This window comes from Acomys minous, assembly GCF_964271855.1.
Source record: "Acomys minous genome assembly, chromosome: 17".
NCBI lineage: Eukaryota > Metazoa > Chordata > Mammalia > Rodentia > Muridae > Acomys > Acomys minous.
In genome coordinates this window covers 55,053,250-55,080,877 of record NC_140500.1, presented here as the reverse complement: position 1 = coordinate 55,080,877, position 27,628 = coordinate 55,053,250, and the positions used below count along the sequence as shown (strand labels likewise).

Below are 27,628 nucleotides of genomic sequence, written 5' to 3'. Positions count from 1 at the left end.
TGCACTCTCAAGTGCCAAGGTCAAATGACTTAATAACGTGTATTAGAAAAACAATCTTGGTAAGTGAGGTGACCAGAAAGACACGTGCGGCATATTCTCCCTTAAGCTCGGATTCTGATTCTGAGTCTTTAGATGTGAGTAGATAGCCTGGGGGTAACCACACAAGCCAGGCAAGTGAAAAAGGGGCCAACACCATAGGAAGTGGAGGAGCTCTAGTGAGGGGTAGAGTAAAACACAGGTGCTGTAGGGAAGAAATGGGAAAGAAGGAGGGGATTAACTAAGGAAGGAGAAGGAAAGAATACAGAGGGTCAGGAAGGGAGAGGGATGTTTGAAAGAGCCATGAATAAATATATTACCTCATAATTACTTAAAATACGTAGTATATAAAGATCTCTCCAAGAGCCACAGACTATCTAATGACCTCCACCCCTAATGCCAAACATGGGAAACCTCCTTTGAATTGTTGGTCAGGGGAGTCCAAGAGACTATTGCTATTGATGTCCTTGGTGGCCTCGGGACTTAATGCCACACACTTAAGATGCAGGACTGGGAAGAAAGGAGCTAGGACTGACCTGGAAGCCTCCTCCCTGAGGGCCAGCTCTCTGGGTATCTGAAGGTGCTATGCCAGCTGCCAAGGAAGAAAAGCAATCAGTTGTCCTACCCAGCTGTGATGCCTACGAAGCATGACAACCAGGGCAATGTCCCCAGTGCTGCAGTAGTGTCACTCATCTGTCAGGGAGTCAGTGAGTCAGGGTTCCAGGCCGCTGACTGCCTGGCACACAGACAGAGGCAAACTATGAAAAAGTAAAAAATGCGCGTGTGTACCAAAACAGTGACAGAGACCTGAAACTGTTTTGTAGCACTTTGGGACACTGCTAAAGATGTATGAGCCCATGACCTAATTTTACGTATAGACTGTAGTGATGGCCACACAGTCATCTACAGCACGATCCTGTGTATGCTGTGTAGAATGCATGGCGAAGCGTGCATGTGCAGGGTGACAGCCACGAAAGAGGATGAGACGATGACTAGCAGCAGCGGGCAGGACTGAGGACTGGCACGTGGCTTAGCGGCAGAACACTTGCCTGGCGTGAAGCAAGGTCTTAGGTTCCATCCCAGCACTAAAGAGAAAACCAACGGCACTTGCCCAGCAGTGAGAAGGAAAAGAAGAACCATCTAGGCCTGGTTACCTGTAGTTACCTGTTACCATGGTTACCTGGTTACCTGTGGCTCAGGGGGTGAAGGATAGTTACATGAGTCAACAGTGATGGACATTACTCATATGCAGAGGACTACCTTTGCTAATATATACTCTCTCTCTCCCCCTCTCCCCATATATATGTAATGTACATGCATGCAAATTTTCACGTGTGTGTGTGTGTGTTGGCATTTAAAGACCTGAAGTTGATGTTAGGTGTCTTCTTTGACCGCTTTCCACTTGTTTATTGAGGCAAGGCCCTTGACTGAACACAGAGCACAGCAATTTTTGCTAGTCTAGTTGTCCAGCTTACCCAAGGGATGCCTTGTCTCTTTTCCAGAGTGCTGGGATTACTGACAGCCATAATGTGTGGCTGAATTTTATGTGGATTCTTGGGATCAAACTCTAGTTCTCAAGCTGGCAGGCAAGTGCTTTATCCAGTGGGATGACCCAGCTAGTCCCTAGTAATGACATATTTTTTAAAATTATTTAACTTTGAAGTTGAACAAATTTGGACTTGAATCCTAGACTTAATCCCACTATTTGTATAGTAAAAATAATCAAAGAGAAGAGCTACTTAAAAAAAAAAAACATGTGTATGTGTGTAAAGAGCATGTACACATGAGTGCAATGCCAGTGGAAGGAAGCCAGAGGCATCGGATACCCGGGAACATAGTGAGCCACTTACAGGGGATGCTGGGGATCCAACTTGGGTCCTCTGTAAGAGCAGTTTGCATTTTTAACCACTGAGCTATCTCTCTCCAGTCCTAAGAACTTACTTTTGTAATATATTTTGATAACTGAAACAATACATTATTGTAAAGGAACTAGCACTTAATAGCTCTCTCATAAATGTTGTTTACTCTGCATGGAAAAATCAACATATGAAAGTATGACAATTTAAAAATAATTTTTCTCTTGATAAATATGTTATGAGATTTAGGCACTCAAACAAGATGGCATCAAGTATTTGGAAAATATAAAATCCTTCATTTCTCATACTCTGGGCCTGAATCAGGCTCTCAAGCCAGTTTATCTACTTAAGAGTCTGATGTATCCATGAACCTGACCTCATCCATAAAATTATTTTAATAGTTCTGGGAGAGTAATAGAAATAAAATGACTTGGAATTACAAAATCAATAAAGACGAAGCAAAAGGATATTGTAAAAGTAGATTTTTATGGGGTCTGGAGAGATTGTTCGGTGCTTAAGAGCAGCAGCTGCTCTTCCAGGAAAAGCCTGCTTTACATTGGACATGAAAATAAATTTTAAATATGACACCCAAACCTGAGGCACTAACAAAAAGACAAAACAGACTACATCAAACCAAAAAACACTTCAGTGGCAAAAGAAGCATTCAACAAAGTGAAAAAAAAAGTATTTTTGAAAACACATATGGAACAATAAGGTAATATTCTAAATATACAAGGAACATATATAATAATAAAAACCTGAACAAACTGATTAAAATGAGCAAAGCACTCAAATAAGCATTTCCCCAAAGAAGACATACAATGTCCAACAGACACAAGAAAAGGCCCTCACCGTGTCAAAACCACAGTGAGGTCTTACGTCACGCCTGTTGGGAAGCTCGTTGTGCAAAAGCTAAAAAGGCAAGTGTTGGCAAGGGTGTGGAGGAGCAAGGACCTCGAACATGGGGTGTAGGAATGACAGTCTGTACAGCCTGTGGAAGACAGCATTGAGATTCCTACAAATGAAAACACAAGTACAGAGCCCCTCTTCTGGGAACTTCCTGCTCTGAGGGGAATAAAAAGTACTTCAAAAAGATACATGCGTTCTTGACTGCAGCCCTTCTCGCAATACCTAAGATACAGAGACAGCCGAGTGTCTGTAAATGGATGACTGGCTAAGAAGTGAAGTGTTATTGAAGTTTAGGAAGGAGAGCTCTGTGCTGGGGAGACGGCTCGGAAGGCAGAATGCTGGCCGGGCAAGCACAAGGACCTACATTCAGACCCCCAGAATACACATGCAAAACGGCTCAACGGGCATGCCTATAACTACAGCATAGCTACAGAAGTTTGGGGGTGAGGGCAGAGACAGGAGGATCCCCAAAAGCCTACAGGCTAGCTCGCCCAGCGAAGGCAGCAGAAAGACACGGAGACGCTGCCTCAAAACAAGGGTTGGAAGGCGAGGACCAACGCCCAGGGTTATCCTCTGACTGCCACATGTGAGCACGTTCTCTTGCTCTCTTTCCTCCACCCCACACACGTTATACACGTAAGCACACCATGCGCACACATACACAGGAAAAAATAAATAAAAGGGAGACCCTGACGTCTACATGGTAAGGCTACATGACAACGACATGGCTAAGGCTGGAGGTCGTCACACTACATGAAATAAGCAAGAAACAGACAGGGCTTTTTCACACGTGGAATCAGGAAAGGCTGAGTTAAGTGGCTACCAGAGAGGGAGAGATGTAGAGATGCTGGCCAAAAGGTACAGAGCTGCCTCTCATCAGAGCACCTCAGCATCTTTTTAGTCACTTAATGTATTTTCTAATTTTTTTTTTTACAGTATCCATTTTGATAGTTTTTTTTCTTTGAGGATTACAAATAATGTACTTTTTGTTGTATTATTTTGAGACAGAGTATTATACTGTAGGCCAGACTGGCTTCAGTTGAACTTGTAGCAATCCTTCTGTCCCAACTTTCCAAGTTTAAGGATTACAGGCGTGAGCCACAGCACTCGCCAAAGCCGGCACTTAACATCTCATAGTCTACTGAAAACCAGTGCTTAACAGAACCCCCAATGCATCCTCTTATATGCTAAATGAGTCTGTCTCATTTTTCACTGAAAACCGTAAAATGTAATTTTTACTTTCAAGCTGCGAACATATTTTTGAGAACTCCAAAGCAGGACATTTGACTTGTCCAGTCATTTGTCATCTCTGCTGGGCTCACTCCATCCTGGCGTTCTGGGATTTTAGTTGGCACCTTTCCCCTCCGTCTGAACCACTTCCCTTAGCAGACACGTTCCTATTCAGTGCCTTAGCTTTCCCTTATCTTTGAATACATTTCTTCATGCCCACCTATGATGGAGGCTTTCGGAGGATGCTGAATTCTAGGTTGACCGAACGGCTCTTCCCTGTTAGCACTTTAGCTGTGCTTGCCTGCTTTCTAGCTTCTGGGGTTTCTGACCAGACATCTCTACTCATCCGGGCTGTGTTCCCCTGCAGACAATTCTGGAATTTTGTCTGCTTGCTTTTTATTTCCCTTGCTTTTCTGTGGCTAGTTGGCAGTGTGACATGGGTGTGGGTTTTATGGCTGTTTTTCCATTTGGGGTTGGTCCAGCTTCTTGAGTCTGTGAGTTTAAACCTTTAAACAAAGTTGAAGCTCTTAAGAAATTATTAGATAACTTTGAGGGGGCCCATACTCTTAGTATTTGAGTTTTAGGATCCCAGAGACATAACTCCGAGACCCTTTATAATTAATTGTCCTGCAGCTGTCAGGTTTTAACCCTTTCCAGCGTCACCCAAACCTCGCATTTGCTGACTCTCTTCCCTGTCATCTGCCCTCAGCTTTTGCGTCAATCTCCTGAACTTCTTGATTTGTGGAACAGTATTTTCTGTTTTAAAAAAATTCCACTTTTTCTTTATAACATCTATTTCTTTGCTGAGGTTTTTCTACTTTAGTATTTATTTCAAGAACATTCATTATATAGACATACACATATAACATACACGTGTATGTTAGCGTTGTAGAGGGACCACTTTAAGGCCTTTGAAGGATTATTCATACAGTTATGCCCTTTATGTCATAACTGTTATTTTTCCCAAGTGATTCAAGATTTTCCAGATTTTTTTTTTTTTGACTATTGAGTAAGAGTTGTGTCCCGGATATTCTGATCAGAGCACTCCGGTGCTTATTTAAGTCCTAGAGATAACAACCGTCTCCTCTCCTCTGCTCTTCTCTCCCTCCCTCTCTCCCTCCCTTCCCCCCTTTCTCCCCTTCCCTCGGTCCTGTTTTCTCTCCTCTTCCCCTCCTTCTCTGCCCCTCTTCAACATTTGAACTGGTTGGGTACAAAATGGAAGGTCCCATCTGCCTCCTGTGCCTGCCGTTCTAGCGCCAGCTTGGAGTCAGACCTCACGCAATACTCTGGTGCTTTCTATCAAGTTCGTCACCTGGGTCATCAGCTGAGGCCCGGGCTGTGCTCAGTTGTAATTTTAGCTCTCGGTTGTCTGCAGTACGAGAATAACGGTCAGAGCAGGCCGCGCCTGGAGTGAGCCTCGGAGTCCATCACAACACTCCGGGAGGCTGACATCTCCAGTTTCTCCCTGTACTGGTTCTCTGGCTAGAAACCTAGGGTTCTACTCTTCCTCTTCAACCACACTTAGCTCTGATTGGCCTAAAAGGCAAGCTAGGAGGGAGGCGAGGAGGGAGAGACAGAAGACAGGGGGAGAGCAGGGGGAGACGACTCATATTCTGAGAATTACAAGCTTCCTCCTCAGTAACTCAGGTCAGAACTGCATGGAGTCTCTCAGAGGCTCTGCCAGCACAATATGTACTTCTGGGTTTCGGCTGAGTTGAGTCCAGGTCAGGGGACACCGGAGGGAAACGCTGAGCGCTACGGCAGCTGCAGTGCTCCTTCCGGATGCTCCCGTCTCTCAAGTGTCTTTTGCGTACATGGTGGCCATGTTCTGCAGTGCTTTTTGGTGGGAAGACAGGATGGCTGTGCTTGCTCCATTTACCTCAGGTATAAACCAGATCTTTTTTTTTGTTGCTGTTTAAAAGTATATTTTGTTTAACATGAATACATATCATTTAGTTAGAATTTGCCTGGAATATACTTTCCAGTCAAGCCCTTCGACACCAGAGCCTAATGATGTAATAGCCTTCCACTAGTCTCTGCCTTCTAGTATTTCTATTATTTCACACTAGTGCCACAGCCTGATGACTAGGTCTTCAACATATAAGATTTTGGAGGACAGTGCAGGTCTTCATAACCGTCTGTAACATTAAGGGGATCAGTGAGAGGCTGTTACAACATCCGAAGACTTACAACGTATCCCAAATACACCTTATTTAACTGTCATAACTAAGTTTACAGTAATAAAATATTTGTTCGACCAGAGTCAGTGATGAAGCCAAGATTTTGCTTCCCCTCAATTCCGAGGCTGGAGCCTTCCTCACACTAACATACTGCTGCTCCTCTGGCAAGGAGGTGACACTGGCTGCTCTTTGGTAGTCTACACAGGAGGTGCTCTGTATAAAATCCACTAGAGAGCAGTGAGAGGTCTTATTTCTATAGTAATTGGCAGGGCTCTCCAAGCACAGTAGGGTGTATGTAGCTACCCAAAAGCAGACAGTTAAAATTCAATTGCAAGGTGTCTGTGAGTTGTGGATAAATATTGGCCCCCAATTCTAATTATATAAACAGTGAACAAAGAACTCTGAACTAAGACCACAGAAATGTAACAACTGAGTTTCATATCTCTTCAGAGCTTATACATAAGCTTAGAATTAAGCACAGGTGTTGGGCAAGGTGGCTCTTTCGGGTGACTTTTACAGGTGGCAAAGCTTATTGAGATAGTCATGGATCTGGTTCTTGGTTCTGGGTATTTAGAATCAAGATTCTAAGCTACTAGTTAGTTTCCCCACTTCCGGCTTCTCTTGGCCTTTGATATGTTCTTTATAGCCCCATCGCAGCAATCTCGCTCCTGTGTGGTTTCTTGCTGCTCACTAAGTTTTCTTAAGTCTTCATGCATGGCCTTCATAATGTGGTTCCTAGTCGATAGAGCTGGAGTTGAAATGTGCTCCCAAGGCCCGCGGTTTGTACGCTTGGTCCTGGCCTGCGGTACTATTTTGAAGGTGGTGAGCCTTTAGGAGTAAGGGTCTGTCCGGCTAAAGTAGCTTTCATGCCACGTGCATGTCCCACTGCCACAGAGCACTCGGATGTACCTTCTGCAGTGGACTGACGTCTGCCTGCAGCCACAGCTCACAGGAACCCTTTCCTCCCTTCTGTCAGGGATTTTGGTGCCCGCACTGTTGTCGCAGCTCCTCCCACCGCAGGCTCAGTCACTCCCTTCTCTCACTCTGTACTCCCCAGGCCTTCATCTCACCGCAAACTTCTGCCTCCGCCGCAGCCACTCGTCCCTACCTGCTCTTTCCTGCCCTGCTCCCCTACTTGAAGCACAGCATCTACTTTTTCACCGACATAAATGCTGTAGGTCCCTTTAAATTCACCTTTTGTTCACCCAGTGGACATTTGCCCATGCTATGGAGAGTGGGCTTCCAAGATGGCCTCTAAGGTGCTCTTTCCCAGCCATCCGAAAGCCACTATCATTTTTATTACACATCTAGCCCAGGTGAGGTTCCTTGTTGGGAGAGCTCTAATTCTAGCTATAACAAAGTTAAGGATATTTTTCTAGAGGAAAAACCTAATTATAATGGTCTCTTTAACTGAGGCAATCATAAATTATGTTGCAGAATTGTTCTTAAATGAAACAATTTTAATATTTGAGTATATGAATTGCTTTGCTTCATGCTGTGAAAACAGCCCAAGATAACAGCCTCCATTGTGTGTGTGTGTGTGTGTGTGTGTGTGTGTGCAAGTGCATTAGAGGCACGGTTTGCTTTCATCCCAGAGCTCATCTTTCTTTGTCATATCTTTGCCTCCTATCACCTCCTGCTCTTCCAGCCACTCACGCATTTGGGAGGACTGAGTGTCAGGACCCATCTAGTCAGCCTCATGCCCCAGTCTTCCCACACTCTGGGCAGAGGGTGGTGGTGGTGCTGATAGAGGGTGGCGTCAGAGAGAAGGAACATATTGTGACGACTAAGGAACATATTCCTGACACTGGAAGCTGCAGGAGGAAGGAAAGGGGGCTTACACGAGATGGCTGGGATTCTTACCAGCCGCTGGGATGTCTAGTGAACTGTAGTCTTTCACCGGCTTCTGCTGGTTAGTACAGACTACACATATTCAAGAGAGGAGGGGGAAACACATTCATGGAGGAATTACTCGGTAGTGTGTCTTTAGAAATGTGGGGGATTGGGCAAAAGGAAGAAAACGGCAAAATCTGTGCCCGAGTCTACCCTGTTGTGGCTTTCCCTTTACCAACACAACCACACTCGGCTGTAAAACCCCACATTTTAGCAGCTAAAAATGGACAAAAGCTTCTTATATTTCACCAGTCTGCATCTCATAGGACGGATCACTGTGGCCTTTGCATTCAAAGGCCCCTTGGAAGCGCCATCAAAATAGTTTTGCCCTCAAAGCCAGTGTACTTTGACTTAATCTTATTTGACTTTTGCTCCAGAAAGCAAGAAATACTTTTTGGCCAGTTATGCATATATATTTGAACTGAGATACAAGGGGAAGGGAAACTTTCGTTTTTACAGAACCATACTGTGGACGTGATGAAAGTGGCTATGCTCTGAGCAATTTACTACTCCTTACCCAGGACATAGATCTCGCTGTTGACGACGGCCGCGCTGAATCGGTACTTAGAGTGCTGCATGGGCGCCCGCTCTCTCCACTGATCTTGGCTGGGGTCATACTGCAACAGTTTGTTGCTTAATCGATCAGGCTCTTCATCAGGAAGATCCATCTGTATGAAATATGACAGCGAATGTAACGACAGACCGCTTAGAGGCCTCTGTGAACATGCTGACACAATTAATCAAAGCAGACAGCGGAGGAGATGGATGGAGGTTAACCGCCTCACCCAGACTCAGGGGTGGCCAAGTCCAGAGGCGTGGGGTTTGTAAGTACTCTCTCAACATCAGAGGGATTTATATGGGCAACGAGGCTAACGTGTTGGTTTGCAGCAACCAGTGATTTTTTCACATTTAGACAGTAAAAATGCAGCAACGGAAGAAGCAAAGCACGTTCTCTTGGCCAGTATGTAAAGTAAAGCCTTACCAAACTTTGTAGTTGTGAATTTTAAACAATATTCATGAAGAATTAATTTTAATAATTCATAAGGCATCTTATTTATATTTTTCTAGCCTACAAAAAGTTTCAAAACACTTTTACTGTTTTAGTAATTAGAGGATTTTAGACCATAATTATGAGCTATATGTAAATAACCCGAGTTCAGTTTTCAAGATAATAGGATTAGCATAAATTACTTGGGGTTATATTTACATATTCACATGTTATATATTTGTATATTTATTTAATGATTAGATAGTAAAAATTGAATAATTTTATTCTTATATAGATAAAAGTGGCTCCTACCCGTAAACTTTAGGTAAAATAGTGTTTTTTATATATGCTATCTGGAACTTTATATCAACTTTGAGCTGAGGATTTATGTGTTTCTTTTTTGGGCCCAAGTTTATAACAAAGAAATAATTGCCACCCTTAGGAAAGCTGCATGCACCTCACTTTAGTGAACAGTTTTAAAATGACAGGGGTGATGACACTTTGGCCGCTCAGAGCCCGGTTTCGTGTGCTGTACCCGAAGCTCAGTGAGGCTGCCCCGCTACAGAACACTCAGTCAGAGACTACAAATTAACTAATATTTCCTTTACTGCTTTAACTTTCCTTCTGATTCAGACATAAAATCTCCACTTTAGTAAAGTAAAGCTTCCGAGTTGCTTTGAGGCCTTGTTCATGCCAATCCACTGTGAGGTGGAGAGCTTTGGAAAACGTAACTGCCTACAGATAATGATGCCAGGTTCTAGCTACTCACGGTGATAAAATCTGTACTATGTTTGACCTACAGCACAAGCAGAACCATATAAAACATAAATAAGTCTAAAGTTTTTGAAGTTTATGAAGAGAATACAAAAGCATGAATTTTATCGTGAGGTAAATCTGATAAAATAAGAGAAAATACAGTCAAAAATAAATTTATATCACAGGGATAACCAAGGAGTAAGTGAGAGTACTCTGTACGGGAAAAACAGGAAGGTAGGAGCGGAGGGCAGTTGAAAAGACACCACCATAAGTGCCAAAGATCCAGGAGGACCCTCACAAGAAGGGCACAGGGCCACTGTGGCTACCCTGCTGACGTCTGCTTTGGCTCGGCATCACTTCACTGGGCTTTAGTATTTCAGTATCAACAGTATTCTGTGGATACGGCTGATGCCTAGCAAGGACACTTGGGATTTACAGTCACAACACACTTTCTTGGCAATGACTGTGCCATTATGGGATCAGTATTCTAGTTTTCCATTTATGGCAAGAACCTGGCATCTGTTTGTATAGGTGTATATGCAAGCCAGACATTAAGGCCAGGTGTTTCTTAAGAGCATCCATCATGTTTTTGAGGCAAGACAGCTCTCCAGATCCAGAGCTTGCCAATTTGACTAGACTGGTTAGGCAGCGTGTGGTGTGCCAGAGATCTACCTGTCTCTGGCTCTGCAGGGCTGGGATTACCGGCTTTTGCACGGGTGCTAGGGATCAACGTTAGCTCCTCACGCTTGCAACAACAAGCAATTTTCCCAACCGAAACATTTCTCCAGCCCCTGCAGCAAGAATCCTAACTGTAGCAAAGGCCCAGACTGGTCACACAGCGGTCAGATAGAAGGACCAGAGTGAGAACCCAGCTGTTCCGTTTACTTAGATGCTCCTCACAGCTACCCCTCAGCACAGGGATATTTCCTAATCAGCCAGTAGGAGAAGAGTTAGGAAGTCCATAGCACAGCATGAATACTAAAAGCACCCATGTCTATAAATAACACATTCAAAAAAAAAATCAATTTTCTAAAACTGCTTTGACACTTTCAAGATTTAAGTTGATATTGTATGGGGTGAAAAGCATTTGCCAAAATGTAAGCCTCTTTTGGTACTCAGCAACTGCTACGGTTTCTTTTTTAAAGCAAGGCCAGCCACACCAGGTACACACGCGAGGAACTTCTTAACCTGAGGGGTCCAGCCTCCAATGACATACAGTTTATTGTTCACTGTTACCACAGCATGACAAGCCAACTGCAGTGGAAGGGGGGACACTCGCTTCCACTTGTCTTGATCTACGGAGTACTTATCAACACAGTTTGTGATGAGGTACTGGTTTTTAATTTTCATCTGGCCTCCTATGACGTAGAGGTCATCATGGATGGTGCCCAGTGCATAGAGCTCTCGAAATTCAGCTGTGCATAACTTTTCCCAAAACTGGTTTCCTCTCTCGTGATACCTGCAAGGAGACAGAGGGGGGTGGGGTGGGGATTAGAGTTGCCATGGCAACAACTCACCCAAGAAACACATTCAACTCTCCTGTTTTCAACACAAAACAATGTGATCTAGCTCTTCTAATTGGAAGAGAAATAGATCATTTGCACAAGCTAGTAATGTATATTTGCTTTCTTTCCCTCCCAAGGATCAATGAGTGAAACATTATATGCATTATTTCAGCTCCCTAAAAAGTATTTAGGAAAAATAGATATGTAGAAAAAGTATACCTCACCCCAGACTAGTCTAATGTATCCTAATTCTGGGGAAGAAAATCAGCAGTAGAAAAATCTTTCAGAAAATCAGAACAAATGAATAAAGAGACAAAAATACAAAATGTCCCAAATATTTAGAAAAGAAACAGCAATGTGCAACATTGAATGAATCATGGTTTTAAGGCAGAGAACCCGAAAGTATCTCAATTTAGAATTTCTAACTGTAAATTCGTGGGTAGAATTATGCCCCCCCCGGAAAACCCACAAAAAACCCCAAAAACAAAACCCAAAGCATGGCCTCTCTGTGTAGCCCTGGCTATTGACCAGGCTGACCCTGGCCTGTCAAATGCTGGGGTTAAAGGTGTGCATCACCTTGCTTGCCTGCTATTTAAGTTGTAGTTTTTGTTTAAAACTGGGTCAAGAGCGTTGTGTGAAAAGCCATTTGCAGATGTCTTCTGGGCATCTATTGTCTATTTGCATCCATTAGATACTGTTATTTGGGTAATTTCCTTCACTAGTAGTTATATCTGTTTGGGAAGAGTTTTGAGAGATGTGTGTCCTCAGATAGATGTCTTGGCAGTGCCTTCTGGAAACCAACACAGTAACGGATCATTGGGTACATTGTAAAGGCCCTGAGTGTACTATTTTAAGGATGTCTCTTGTTTTGCCTCGTAATACTTGTAAAGTGTCTTTAAAAAAAAAAAGATAAACTCTCAGCATGTAGTCCATGCTGGCCTAGGACTTCCATTCTCCTGCCTCAGCTCTCAGATTGTTGGTCACAGACATGTGCCATCAAGCTTGACTTCTAAGTATATTTTTTTCCATTGTAATTGGAAATATTTGGTATGAGACAGACAAAAATACTTACGGGGACAGTGGGATAAAATATCTGAAATGAAATGTCTCAGAAAAATCTAGAAAAGCTAGTGTGGAACAAAACCACAAAACTCAGGAAGATGAAAAATAAGAAAACAGGTGTTCTGCTTGGAAACAAGATCAAGCCTGGACCACTTCTGTGTGCTTTGTACAAAGTACAGTTTCTAAGGAACATTCGACAGTTAGTCATCTAATCAGAGTTTCTCCCACTTGTTCTGGGCCAACTCTCACATTCCCCAGAGAACATTCTGCTTCAGGCTTGACAGGGAAGTTGAAAGGCATGTTCCTTTCATAGAGGCATGTGTGGCTTGTCACCACTGAGAGATTTATCAGACATTCCAGTGACTGCCTTCTATACAATTCTAGAAAGGAAGGCAGTGTTCCTGGAATCACAAGGAATGTTTGCACTAATTTTTAATTGTATGAATTTTCAAAAATAAGGAAGATCATATATCTATCTGCTAGTGTTGTCTAAGGAAAGCTAACTGAGTGAATCTATAAATAGAACCAAAATCGCTTTGGGTTTTCTGAGGCATAGTTTAAGAAAACATGATGGGATGAAATTGGTACCGTGAAGGTTGAGGATGGTTTTCTAAAGGACTTGACAGCCTGATTTTGTTTTATCACTTAGAACTAAAAATGGAGAGGTAAAATGCTCAGCTAAAACTAGAAATCATGTGACTGGGAAGTGAATGTGACATAAAAAAGGAAGTAACACTGACAAGGGCATCCAGTGCAAAGAGCATTCAGAGCACTCACTTGCTCACTTACTTCATGTGCCAAAGGGAAAAGATAAAGAGGATGGAAAGAAACAGCCTGCAAGCCTGTTTGTCTATTTCCTACTTTAAGTCAAGAAGAAACACACCTGCATGGACATCTACAAGCTGTACAACACAGGCAATCTGAAGAACATCTGGACAAAGATTAAAGCAATAAGAAGCAATAATGTCAAAAATTGTAATATATAGTTATTATATGCAGAGATATAGCATAGGACAATTGAGTTCCCCCATTTATTAAAAAAAAAAATTGTCACCAAAGTGACTTTCAGTGGTGTTTGGAGATTAGGAGTCTTGTAAGACAAGGATCTTAGGGAGACAGGGATCTCTCAGAGCTTTCTAGAGTGCAGGGTAGTGGCCAGTTATAAGGAAGCATGCCTCATTTAAGCCCAAAGCAATGCTTCTGATAAGCTGACTATTTGCTTTTCCGACAATCTTACATCACAGGTAAATGTGGAACAAACTAATAACTTTTTTACCCTAATTCTGACCAATGTGGATGAGCTGTTTGGTGACAGGACCCTGGTGGAGTCTAAGATAGTTAAAAAATGGAAACAATGTAGTATACAATTAGACATTGCTGCAAGAAAGGGAAGAGTGCTTTTAGAATGAAGATGAAACATGCTTAAGGCTCGGAACAGGATAAAACACGTAACAGGGTTGATGCTTATTAACACAACTTTCTGGTGAGAGATGAGTAGACTGTCTTGATAAGAAAGAAAAGAGGTATCTGAAGAGCTCAATGCTCTTTAATTAAGTCCCCAAGACAGAAATGGCACTAGCACAAGGCATGTGCTGCAAGAATCCTGTCAGGAAAGCCAAAGCCTGCTGCTCCTATTTGCCTTCATATCCACTCTGCAGTCTACTGGTAACTGAGGACGGATGTTCCTTTAGCCTGTGACGTGCTTGGCCACCATGGGGATGGGTCCAGGTCATTTACACAGGACTCTGTGATCCCTCCCACTAGTGGAGATCAGACACATTCTCTAAACCATGACTGTGAAAAAGAGACAGAGAAGGCTCAGAACAGATGTGTGGTGCTAGCAAGTGATGGAGAAATGATAGTCTTTTGAAGTTCCTTCTTTGCCCCGTCTTTACTGTCAGAAAAGAATTACATTATGACTGAAAAAATCTGCATAAACCCTGACTAGAGGGATCTGAGAAGGGAAGGATCCTGAAGGAAATATACATTACATACGCATACTTCATACTCACGTAGTTAGATTTAAACAGTAAGCACTCAAATACATACAACTAGATCGCAAAGAAAATGTGCTTTCACAAACAAGATCTAGACAATAAAGCTTTCTACAAGAGTTCTGTAATGCTGAAGGTTTAGGAAAGGTTGACAAATTGAGGACACAGAATGAAAACTGTGTGGGTTTAGAAGGTTCTAGCCAGGTGTGGTGTCCCATGCTTATAGTCTTAGTGCTCATGAGATGAAGGACGTAGGAGTTTGAGCTATAGCAAGATCTTATCTTGTTCAGTTCATATAGTGTGTGCAGAGAATGCAGGAAGCCCTAGGTTCAATCCCCAACACATAAACTAGACACCCCAGCACTTATGTAGGCAGGAAGATCATGAGTTCAACGTCATACTTGGCTATATAGTGAGTTTGAGGTCAACCTAGGATACATAAGACCCAAACTTTTTTAAAAAATCACTTACTACTCTGAATAATAATTAATTAAAAAAACAATTGAAGAGTTTATATAAACATGCTTTACTTGTTATTAAAAATTATATAATATAGCCAGGCATGGTGGTACACGCCTTTAATCCCAGCACTTGAGAGGCAGAAGCAGGTAGATTGACGTGAGTTTGAGGCCAGCCTGGTCTACAACATGAGCCCAGGACAGCCAAGGCTACACAGAGAAACCCTGTCTCGAAAAACCAAAAAAATTTATATAATATATATTATACCTGATCATTTAGATAATTAAAGCCAAGGGTGAAAAATATAGTTGTATCAGACAGAGGCAGGTGGATTTCTGTGAGTTCAAGGCCAGCCTGGTCTTTCCAGAGAGTTCCCGGTCAGCCATGGCTGCACAATGAGACCCCATCTCAACAAAACAAAACAAAAACTACAAAACGTGCTATAAGATACAAACCTATAGATTTCAATATTCTTGCTCTTTTGCCTAGAAAGCCTAGTGGCAGTTGCTTCTCCAGCCACAATTACAGTATTGTTCTCCATGACTACGCCAGTGCACACTGTTCCCAAACCCTCCCCATACTTGGGTGAGGAGATAAAGTAGGTCTTCTGTGACACAGGGTCATAGCAAAAGCTTGCATCCCCGTAGCTCCTGTGCCGTGACCTGATTCCAGAAGAATTGTTTCCAATGCAAAGCAGAAGGCTGGTGGTCTCCATGCCATAGCGAAGATTAGAGGAGTGCTGCTGGGGTGTCTTGATGGCTTTGAACGCATTCTGGATTAGGTCAATGCAACTGCCATCACAAAGGAGCATCGTGTTCCTTCTCAGGGCCTGTCTTAGAAAGGAAGCATTTATAAGTTCCAGTCTGACTTGCTTCAGAAGCTCAACGAGATGCTCTGTGCGCAATGCCTGGTTATGATTTACCCATCTCAGAACCAAGTCCAGAATGCTCTCTTCTCTGGAGATATTCAGATCATCAGACTTAATTAGTGCCAGGAGCTGGTGAGCTTCGATGTCTAGTATTTCTCCATGTAGGCTTACCTCAGCGAAGTGCTGATACAAATACTTCTTTGACTGATCAGATAAATCTTCTGCCCCGATTTGTTTGGCAAAATAATAAATTCCTATGCAGTTGGAGGCATCCATGTGGTCCATCATATATTTTTGGCACACGCTAAAGACTTCTTCCATCTGCATAAAATAGGCAGCCATTGCTACGGTTTGTACGTTGGCGTTATTGATCTCCAGAACTGCACTGTACATGTAGTTTAGTATCACTGACACACTCTCTGCTGTGATGTCATAGAGAATGACCTCCCTCTGAGTGCACTCCAGCAGTCCACACGTGAACATCGCCTTGAAATAAGGACTAAATGCAGCGAGGACCAGTCTGTGACAAGGGAATTTCTCCTCTTCTGCTATGAGGACTACATCAATCATTTCTTCTAATTCTTTCATATTCTTAATTTTATCCAGTAAATTCAAGCTATGCTGGTGTTTTCCCTTTCCCTCAGTCTTGCACTCCATGATGCACTCCTTGAAATTTGTAAGTGAGGTTTCTTTGCGTTTAGCTGGATCCCTGAGGGGCTCTTTGCATTTCTGATTACTCACAAATCCACAGAGATCCCACGAAACATTCCTGTCGGTAAAAAAGAAGCAGGTTTTGTCTAAGAAAAAAAAATTCTCCATATTTAACATATAGTATTAGTGCTGAGAAGTATTTACAAATAAACATTATACATTCGGAACAGAACAATCTAAGACAACTACTTTGTATCTAAAAAAAGACTTTGATATGTAAATCATCAATTATTAACTGCTGCCGCAATAGTTTCTAATCATCAGTGGTTTCTCCTCCCCCTCCCCCACAAGACTGTTGAGTCTCAGAGTGGAGGGAGAAAGAAGTAAAAAGATAAGTTCATTTTGCAATTCCATTTCTAGTTATCAAAAGGGCCACCCTGCAGGCTGAGGGTACAGGGGGATCAATAAATATAATTTCTAAAGAGATGCAGTGGTACACGCACGTTATACTCGAGGCCTCCCCAACACACAAGCACCATGATTAGGGCTACACGGACCCTGGAAGTGGGATGACTGAAACAAAGTCCACCCCCTGATTCAACTATGGCATGGGAAAAATTATTCAGACTGGTAGGTAATGAAAAATTCATTCTACTGAGCTTTAAAGCTCAAGCCAATGACTGCTGCTGATCTGAGAATTCATGATATTTAAAACTTAAACCTAAATGTGTCCTCTTTCTTTGCCCAGCGTTTCTTTGTTCCCTATTTCACAGTGGCACAGACTGAATTGCTTCTTGCCTTTAAAAGCCCTAGTCTAATTAAAAGTCTCTAAGCTGGTGGTGTCACCTTCGCCTTCCCCAGGCGATGCAAACACGAGGTTTCAAGGAAGTTAATTAGCTGCTTTGATTTAAAGAAAGACATTCCCAGAGCCAGGAGCTCTTGCAAGGAGAGGGTCCTGGTGTCTATATCCTTTCTAGTTCTCACTTGGCTACGAAGCTACAGGCAGTGAGGACAAGTGGTGACGATTGCAGAGCTAGTGCTTAAGAAAGAAAGGTGGCGGTTATAACACCAGGAATACATTTTTCAGCTAGAAAGGGTAGCGAGTCTCCAAATTTCTTTGGCCCAGTAATGTATTAGACATTTCATGAGAGATCGTCTTTTTTTTTTTTTTCCTTTTGAGGGCTGAATAAAATTTCAACTCAAGGAACAAGTGATATACGCACGACAAGGATGTTTTTAATTCTAGAGTGACAAAGACTCAAGAAGTACAGTGAGAGCCTGTGATCTAATGACCATCTGAGCTAAGTACCAAAATGGCCACAAACGTCTTCAGCTGGACGTTCTGGCATTGCTTTTTTCAGCTTCACTACCATAAAGCTTAAAGCTTTCTTGGAGTTGGCTTTCTAGTTAAAATCAAATCTCTGATTGATTGATTCATCTTTATTTATCTATAGGAGTATTCAATTATAGGTAATTAAGGGATTGTTATATGTCTGAATTCTCTTATGCCTAAATCACATTATACAGGTGTCCGGACACGCAATCACATTAGCTACTATATGGGGCTAAAAAGAACTTAAGCCGCACTACTACTAGTACTAGTACTACTATCTGAGAATTGAACCCAGAGCATCACACATGCTAGGCAAGCTCTTGACCATGGAGTGACACCCTTCGCCCACAACATAAGTCTTCTTTTAAGAAAGTAAATGTTTTTTGAAGTCTAGTATCTTATTTGTATTGATTTCTAAGAATCCCTCAAAGGATACCAGTGTTCCTGATGTCAGAAGGCCAGTGTACTTTACAAATGGGATGCCCTTGATCTGATTCACCACAGGCAGTCCGGTCAGCTCCGAGACTGACCTTGATAATGTTAGAACTCAGATGCTTGAGACCCAAGGTTTATGACTATAATCCTAGGATTTCACATATGTAAATAGGAGCCAAATTCTACCAGATGAATTTTTTGGTGGTACTTTTTGATTACTATGATTAAAAAAAAAATACCAGGCATCGATACTTTCAAGAAGTTCTAGTTAATTAACTAATGAATCTATGTAAGCAGTATTTAAACTCTTTAAAAATTATTTTTATTTTATGTGTACAGGTGTTTGGATTGCGTGTATAATTGCACACCGTGTGTGTGTGTGTGTGTGTGTGTGTGTGTGTATACCTATAGAGACCAGGCAAAAGTTGTCTGATCCAAGGCTGGAGAGATGGCTCAGCAGTTAAGAGCACTCACTGGCTGCTCTTTCAGAGGTCCTGAGTTCAATTCCCAGCATCCACATGGCAGCTTAGAGCCATCTATAATGGGATCTGATGCCCTTTCTGTCATGCAGGCATACATGCAAAAGACCACTCATATACATTAACAATAACAACAACAACAACAACAATAACAATCATCACCATCATCTTTTTAAAAAGTTGCCTTATCCCCTGGAACTGGTGTTACATCCAGTTGTAAGCCACCTTTAATTACTGGGAATCAAACCTGGGACCTCTGAAAGAGCAGCCAGTCCTCTTAGTTGCTGAGATAGCTCTCCAGCTATCCAGGTGATAAATTATAGATTTTATGGTGGATGATGCTGAGCTTCCCTGGGGAAGGACAGACCCTACATCCCTTACTACACCATTAGGGACAAGCAAAACACCCAAGGGTGCCTACAGCAATGAAATTCAGGTAGTGGCTCCATGGCTGGGATGTCCATATGTTAAACACTGTTGCAGCCATGTCCCTGTGAGCCAGCTTTAGGACACAGCAAACTCATGGAAGGACGCAGAGTGTCCAGAGCAATGGGTTTGAAAATGGTTTTTACATCAACAGTTTACAGTTTTGAGAAATTTTAAGCTGAACTGGGAGTGCTTATTGTTTGTAATCTAGACTCCTTACTTGTAAAGATGGCATTTGAAGAAATGTTGAGAAAAAGTGGCTCAAGGTAACTGTAATTATATACATTACTGGGTTGAAGTCTTGTGTTTTCAGATACCATACTGTCAAGTAAGAGAACCATCAGAATCTTGTATTCTTATTCCGCCTTCATAAAAAGCACCAATCACAAGCGGGGCAGGGTAGCACACACCTTTAGCCCGAGCGCTTCAGAAGCAGAGGCAGGAGTGTTTCTATGAGTTCAAGGCCAGCCTGATCTACATTGTGAGTTTCAGAGCAGCCAGGACGACATGGTGAGATCATGTCTCAAGAGGAAAAAATAACAACAAGCCCCAAACCCACCAGTCTTGTAAATTACTCTTTTCTATTGGGCTTCTCATGAAATGGCCAAGGCATTATCTGGGGAGCAGACTGACTTGTGAGCCCAGTGCCTCCTAACCCCGAAGTCTGCATCGTTACCCCTTCTAGTGCAAAGGCTGGCAAACTGGGGCCAGACGGCAAATATGTCAGGCAGGCCATCTGGGCTCTGTCGAAACCACTCAACTCTGCTCTTATAGCACAAAAGCAACCGTAGGGAAAAACATAAGCAAATGACCAGGACCGTGTTCCAGTAAAATGAATTTTGGATGCTGAAATTTGAATTTCACAGATTTAACATGCCCTATTTTCATGTGTCATGAAATATTATTCTTCTTTTGACTTTTAAATGCTATTTAAAATTATGAAACCCGTTCTTAGCTCATAGACTTTGCAAAAACAAGTGGCAGGTTGCCGACTGCTCTAAAGCTATAAATAACTCCACTCTCAAGACTGTGAGTAGGACACTCTCCTGTCTGGCTGACTAATCTCCATTTCTTTTCCTAAATTCAGCTGAAGAGTTTTGAGAAAGGGTTGGCTCTGCTTTGAAAAGATCAACTGCTTGTTCATATCTATATCTATATATCTATATTTAATCTCTTGAACAAATGGTATATTCGGATGTGGGTCCTCTTTTTTCAAACATTGGCTTATACAAACAACAACAACAGCTACACAACCCCAATTTACTTTAAAACAGAAACAACAGTTTCAAACCCTTTGCAGAATAATATACTATGAATGTCTGGAACGGACATACGCGTTTGCTAAGTACCTCTTCCTTCTAATTGCTGTTTATAGACCCTGAAAGGTATTCTAATTGCTTTGGCTTTACAGACCAAATTAATTTGCTGGTTGAAATTATGAAAAAAAATGCCTGGATGTTAAATCAGCTACCACACTTCAAAAAAAATATTCTCAGCATTCTTTCTTTACATTTAAAGAGCACAGAAGGTATTTGTGTGGCAGATGGAGGTTAAGCTAGCTCCTTACTTGCTGTCATCTTAAAATGATTTAACTTGCCTTAAATTTTGGTTTCTTCACCCGAACAATGGAGATAAAGCATATTAAATAAAGCAGTAATTTCAGTCTTTAGCTGCATTACAGTGACTCAGCAAACTCAGCACTTAGCCATAGTCAGGGACATGGCCATGGGCTACTAAGGCCTGGGTCCAACTTCTGGTCTCTGTAATCTGGTAATATGGACATGTTTCATTGCCTTTTTAAGGCTTCACCTGGGGTTTCTTTTGAGACGTATATAAGAACAGATGGAAGAACAGAGTAAGCTTCTGCATGTACACTATGTAATTAGCTTTGTAAGATCTACCTGGTGAACGGAAGGCAGGACACACCTGCACAAACACTTTTCAAATGAAAAGAATTCGGGTGCACATACAAATGAGTTGTGGGTAGACACAGCTCATAAGTGGAGAGAGCTGACAGCAGCTTCTTCTCATAATGAGGGCAGCGAGTGCATTCTCCTCTCATCAGCAAAACAAGATTGTATAAATGTTCTCAGTGATATCAATGGGGAGTTATTCTCTGCTCCAATTTATAGCAGACTGAACTGATGCATTCATAATAACAGTACCCATAATAATGGAGAAAGATGAGTCCCAAGGATAAATATAAATCACAAGAATAAAGCCTAATTACTCTGCAAATCCAAAACGCAGTCACACCCAAGTCCATTATATTTAGTTTAGAGAAGGACATTGCTGTAAATTTAATGTGGGGCAAAAATGTCAATTTCTTTAAATCACAAATGTTTTGTTTTCATAATGTCTGATTTTATCATCTTTCCATTATCTTTACAGTTGCTACTTTTTCTGAATAATGACTGATACCTGACCAAGCTTTCCTTTCTAAGAAAATTCTCCATCTTTAGCAGAAGTTAAAGCAATTAAAATTCATAGCAGCATTGTTTGAAAAGCAAAAACCAACTTAATATCCATTAGTAAAGGGCTATAATATATTCATTCAAAAGAATATTGTACAGTGAAAAAAATAATAAACATGATCTATATTTATAAAAATATGGCTACAAAAGACTAGAATACATGCTACATACTATTAATGTATTTGAAATATACAATACAGAATGCTGCTCTAATACGGCAATTATAGACCATAAACTTCTGACAACATAAATATAAGCAGTCGGTGATTTTGGGAAAGGTATTACAGTTTTTAATATTACTCTTGGAATTTTCCTGTACATTTGGGAAAGCCAAAATAAAAAGGTTAAACATTACGTGTCTTTAAGGACCCGTACAACTGTGGTGGGACACAAAGAGATGAAGAATAGCTATAAGCATGGGGTTGGGGACAGTGGTGGCCTTCATGAGGCGTGGAAGACAGGGAGACAGAGGAGGAGGACAAGGAGGAGTTTCCGCTGTGTAGATGTTTCATTTCCCTAGCTGTACTGTCAGGACTCAATCCACACCTCACTGTTCCTTATGCCCTTTGTAGATCTTGAAAACTGCATAAAATGTGTTTAAAGCAAAAGACTGTGTCAATATTCTTCACTTGCGGCTTCGGAAAACCTAGCCGTGTTGTAAATGATGTCCGTACATTATGTGATATGTCAAATGCAGAGAAATAATGGATACAGTATGAATTTTCATACATTGTAGATTTGCATATCAAAGTGTAGGCGGCCCAATTGATGAGTAACTGGAAAAATATGGAAACCTCCTATCTGGTTTGAATGGCAACAGCTTTGAAACCTTATGCGTATATCCTCATTTCTTTGTTAATTTCTTTAGCATTGACCTGTGTAATGGGGGAAAAGCTACGAGATTCAGAATTGTGATGTGTTCATTTCCCCCATCAAAGTGTTGGGTACAGTGAATAGGTTACAACTATGATAGACATAAGCAACATAAAGTTTTGCATTTTATTTATAAAGAAAAACTGAAGAGCAAAGCAGAGACTAAGACTGTAATTCCAGCTCCAGGGGATCTGGCATCCTCACACAGACATACATACAGGCAAAACGCCAATGTACATAAAATAAAAATAAACTTTAAAAATGTTGTGCATTGTAAAAAAAAAGAAAATCATGCCCCAGTTTCAAATTATTATTACTACACATTAAAAAAAATTTTTCAAGGGCCTAATTTTACCACTACTCATTCAAGCTTTGTGGGCTCCTTTGAACTTGGCTCTTCCTACCACGGCCTGTCTCATTCCTGACTTCCTTTTCTTACAGTTTTTGGTAGTATCAAAATGCTAACAGTTCTAATACATACATGTGGTTCTGTGTCTGGGGTATCTTGATTCCCACGTCCAGTTCTTCAAAATTCAGCTCAGGTATCGCTTTCTGGAAGAGTTTTGCATCTCATTCACTTCCCTAGTCATATTGTGTCTGTGATGATACCTGGCATGTAAGAATTGCTTGGCAGCCGGGCATGGTGGCGCACGCCTTTAATCCCAGCACTCGGGAAGCAGAGGCAGGCAGATCACTCTGAGTTCGAGGCCAGCCTGGTCTACAAAGTGAGTCTAGGATAGCCAAGGCTAACACAGAGAGACCCTGTCTTGCAAAACAAACAACAAAACAAAAACAAGAAAAAGAAAAAGAAAAAGCCAGGCATGGTGGCACATGCACTTAATCCCAGCCCTTGGGAGGCAGATGCAGGTGGATCTCTGTGAGTTCGAGGCCAGCGTGGTCTACAAAGAAAGTCCAAGACAGTCAGGACTATGGGAAAATAAAATAAAAAAGAATTGCTTGGTATGGTTGTCTAATAACCTAATTAATGTTTTTCTTAGTACTACATCATTTCTAATAGCCTTACTCCTAGGTAGGTCTTCCTGGGTAGCCCTGGCTGGCCTCTAATTCACAGAGCTCTTGCCTGCCTCTGTCTCCTGTGTTCTGGAATTAGAGGCATATGCCACATGTCTGCCTTTCTTCCTTTGCCTTTGTGTGTACATGTCAGTTTTGGAGATTTCTATTTTGTTTAACCCATGTTTTGATATTTTAAGTTATTATCCTCTTGTCCTATAAAAATCTTCCAGAAGACTCTACTCCCGTGCCTATAATTTGCTGCATTATGACATCTACTTCTTACCCACCCCTCCCCCCCTCAAATGAATTCCTGGTCATTATTTGCTCTCTGAGATAGAGGCCTCATTCTTGGGGAATAGCCAGCAGAAGTGTGCATCAGCTTCATTCAAAAAGCAAACTTCAAACATCCCCACATCTATAGAAAAAACAAAACAACAAAAAAAAGTAAGGCATGGCAACAATGGGCCTTCATTTCCATGTGACCTGAAAAGCCAGCTGCAGCTTCTCAGGCGGCACATCTGCCAACCTAAAACCTAAATGGCAGCCATTACTTCTGTTGCTTTCCCCACCTCTCTTTGTAGATTATTTTACAGCCACCTAAGTCTGTGGCCGCTGGTACATAACATAACATAACATAACATTCTCTTACTGTATTCTGTTTGTGCTATCACCAGCTTTCCCCAGCCTTACTTTTTACCATCCTGGTTAGGAATGAACACACTCACCGCCCTAAATATACGCAACTCCCCCACCCCACCCCCGTGTGGTTTTCCTGTTTTATTTAATATTAATAACTCACCCTAAAACGTACGTGAGGCTTGTAATAAGAAGTCAAAGAGATGATAAAGACAAATACGCTCTCTCTTCTCTTTCCTTTGGTGTGCTTACAGTGTTTCGCATTCGCGCAGTTCTTTATACGTTTCCGAGTGCTTTAATATGCATTATAGCTCATTAGTTCCTCCTAAGAATCATGTGGGGAAAATGCAAGGCAATTATATTCCTGGCTTTAAAGTTAAAAGAGTTGCCCAGGGATACATTCAGCGCTGATTGAATTTAAACGAACCGAACCCTGCATTATTATGGGCTCTAGGAAGGAAAGAGAGCCCTCACCTCGATGGCATTTATAGTCTGGCGGGGACAGAAAATAATCAGCCGGGTCACTCAGGGAAGGGCACAACCATGGAGACCACTCAAATGAACTGTGCCACAGGGAGACCCAGCGGCCTCCGACCCCGCTCTGGCCGATCCGACTCTAGGCCCGTACTTACTTGCTGCTGCCCTGGCCCCGCTCGCTCCGCCGCGATGGCGCGGTGACTGGACACACCACGGGGTCGCGAGGGCGCGGCCGGGCGAGCCTGATGACCACACTACCCGAAATGGGCCGGTGCGGACAAGCGCTATAAATAGGAGCGAGGCGGGGGGGAGGTGTGGGTGCGGGGGACAGACAGCATCCCAGCGGGGACAAGGAGGGCACTGGCGGCCACCCTAAGGTAACAGGTGCTTGGTTACTGCGCGGGAAGCCGTCCAGCCACGCGCCACAGTCTGCGCCTGCGCAGGCGCGGGGGGCGGGGGGGAGGGTCTTCCCGCGCCGGCTCCACACTGACCCCACAGAAGTCCCTCACCCAGTAAGTGCTCTGCGCCTGCGCGGGGTGTTCCCGCGCCAATTTTAGGCCATAAGTTTCTCTAGGTTACCTCATGCGGGCACTCTGTGTCGGCGCAGAGAATCCCCACGCCAGGTCGAGCGCTTGGGCCAAGGGTAGTCTGTCTGGAGCCCAAAATGACAACTTCTAAAAGAGAACTTGGAAATCGGATCTTTTAAGGTGACAAATCTTTCGTTTAATCGTTAAACGTTGCAAAACTCATCCAAGCCCTCCTTGTGATTTCATTGAGTTCGGCTTGTGGTAAGGTTGCTGAATAAAACACAGAAACAGAGTTAAATATAAAACCCGGACATACAACCTGTATTTATTTATTTATTTATTTATTTATTAGAATAAAATGTTTTAGATATCACATGAACAAGTCATATTGAGAAGCAACTCACTGTTTTAGTTTGGTTTTCTATTTTTTAATTTATTACAGCTGGCAACTGGACCAGAGCAATCTGATGCTGATGTTGGGTGGTGGTGGGGATGGGGTTGGGGGTGAGGGGTGGAGGGATTTCCTCGAAGTGGAAAATATCCCTAATTCTAAGGAAAGACTAATTCTGTTCTTAGCTGAGGGTGCTGCTGGGATGGGAAACTTCTCCCTGAGAAGTGCTTTGTGGATAAAGAAGCAGTATTAAGTCAGCTATTTTCTTTTAGTTTTAAAATTAATTAATTTAATCACTTTACAGCCTGACCCTAGCCACCTCCCTCCTCTCCTCCCAGTTCCGCCCTCGTGCCCCCCTCCTATCTGAGCTGGTCTGAATGACAACACCTTTGACAACAGCCCCCCCCCCCCAACTCTACCCTCTCCTACTTCTTAGAGAAGGGTATGTCCCCCGTGGGCACGAACCCACCCTGGCACCTCAAGGTACAGCAGGAAAAGCTCATCCTCTCCCACTGAGGCCTGACAAGGCAACCCAGCTAGGGAAAAGGAATCCAGAGACAGGCAACAGAGTCAGGGACAGCCTCTACTCCCATTGTTAGGGGATCCACATGATGACCAAGCTGCACATCTGGTACATATGTGTAGGGGATCCAGGCTCAGCCCATGCATGCTCTTTGGTTGGTGGTGGTTCAGTCTCTGTGAGCCCCCATGGGCCCAGGTTAGTTGACTCTATAGGTCTTCTTGTGGTGTCCTTGACCCCTCTGGCTCCTTCTATCCTTCCTCCCACTCTTCCACAGAACTCCCTGAGCTCAGCCTATTGTTTGGCTGTGGATCTCTGCATCTGTTTCCATCAGCTGCTGGATGAAGCCTCTCAGAGGACAGTTATGCTAGGCTTCTGTCTGCAAGCATAGCAGAGTATCATTAATGGTGTCAGAGGTTGGCTCTCTCCCATGGGATGGGTCTCAAGTTGGGCCAGTCATTGGTTTGCCATTCCCTCAATCTCTGCTCCATCTTAATCCCTACACTTCTTGTAGGCAGGACAAATTTTGGGTTGAAGATTTTGTGGAAGCCCTATCTGGCTGCAGGAGGTAGTGGCTACAGGCTTCTTAACCCCCACTGCTAGGAGTTTCAGTTAGGGTCACCTCCCATAGATTCCTAGGAGCCTCCCCTGCCTCAGAGATGCCCTTTACTGATTTCCATCCTCCCCCTCCCCCTGCTCTCCCTACACTGGATTCCCCTCACCCCCATTACCCTCCCCACCCCTCTCCCATCCAGTTCTGTCACTCCATTTCCTCTTCTGTGTGAGGTTCAAGCATCGGGCTTTGGGCCTTCCTTGGCGTCTTTGGACAAAATGGCAGCCTACAGAATGGGAAAAGATCTTTAGCAATCCTACATCCAACAGAGGGCTAATATCCTAAATATATAAAGAACTCAAAAAATTAAACCAACAAACTAAATAACCCAATTTTAAAATGGGGTACAGAGCTAAATAACAGTTCTCAATAGAGGAATCTCTAATGGCTGAGAAGCACTTAAAGAAATGTTCAACATCCTTAGCCATCAGGGAAATGCATATCAAAATCACTCTGAGATTCCATCTTCTACCCATCAGAATGACTAAGGTAAAAAACTCAAGTGATAGCACATGCTGGCGAGGGTGTGGAGCAAGAGGAATATTCCTCCATTGCTAGTGGGAGTGCAAACTTGTACAACCACCAAGGAAATCAATCTGGGAGTTTCTCAGGAAATTGGGAATAGATCTACCTCAAGCTATACCACTCCTAGGCATGTATCCAAAAGATGCTCCACCATACCACAAGGGCATTTGGTCAATTATGTTCATAGAAGCTTTATTTGTAATGGACAAAACCAGGAAACAACCTAGATGTCCCTCAACTGAAGAATGGATAAAGTAACTGTGGTACATTTAGACAATGGAATACTACTCAGCTATTAAAAACAAAGACATCATGCAATTTGCAGGCAAATGGATGGAACTAGAAAAGATCATCCTGAGTGACGTAACCCAGACTCAGAAAGTCAGCTATTTTAAAACAAAACAAAATGACTTTAGTGTGGTAACATGTCTTTGCTATCTTACATTTAACATTTCACTGCTCTGGAGATCAAAATTCTAAAAAATGTATTCCCAGTGCAGTGGTTCTCAACCTGTGGG

General features: G+C 42.6%; 1 protein-coding gene and 1 long non-coding RNA gene across 4 annotated transcripts in view; one reads left to right on the top strand and one right to left on the bottom strand.

Moving 5' to 3' along the window:
• The window catches only part of KBTBD12 (kelch repeat and BTB domain containing 12), a 79,801-nt gene extending 54,841 nt beyond the window's left edge, over nucleotides 1-24,960 (bottom strand). The window contains exons 1-6 of one of the 3 annotated variants that reach the window (XM_084766160.1): nucleotides 24,690-24,960; nucleotides 24,221-24,382; nucleotides 22,889-23,836; nucleotides 15,324-16,505; nucleotides 11,037-11,307; nucleotides 8,622-8,772 (exon numbers count right to left, since the gene is read on the bottom strand). In XM_084766160.1, the coding sequence (XP_084622286.1) occupies nucleotides 8,622-8,772; nucleotides 11,037-11,307; nucleotides 15,324-16,505; nucleotides 22,889-22,890 (1,606 nt within the window). In that variant the 5' untranslated portion in view covers nucleotides 22,891-23,836; nucleotides 24,221-24,382; nucleotides 24,690-24,960. The remainder of the gene's footprint in view (nucleotides 1-8,621; nucleotides 8,773-11,036; nucleotides 11,308-15,323; nucleotides 16,506-22,888; nucleotides 23,837-24,220; nucleotides 24,383-24,689) is intronic. The other 2 variants (XM_084766161.1, XM_084766162.1) reach the window with 2 other exon arrangements.
• A 59-nt stretch (nucleotides 24,961-25,019) lies between these two features.
• LOC311588488 overlaps nucleotides 25,020-27,628 on the top strand; it is a 40,678-nt gene continuing 38,069 nt past the window's right edge. Inside the window, exon 1 of the long non-coding RNA XR_014776220.1 lies at nucleotides 25,020-25,241. This is a non-coding gene — a long non-coding RNA (uncharacterized lncRNA). The remainder of the gene's footprint in view (nucleotides 25,242-27,628) is intronic.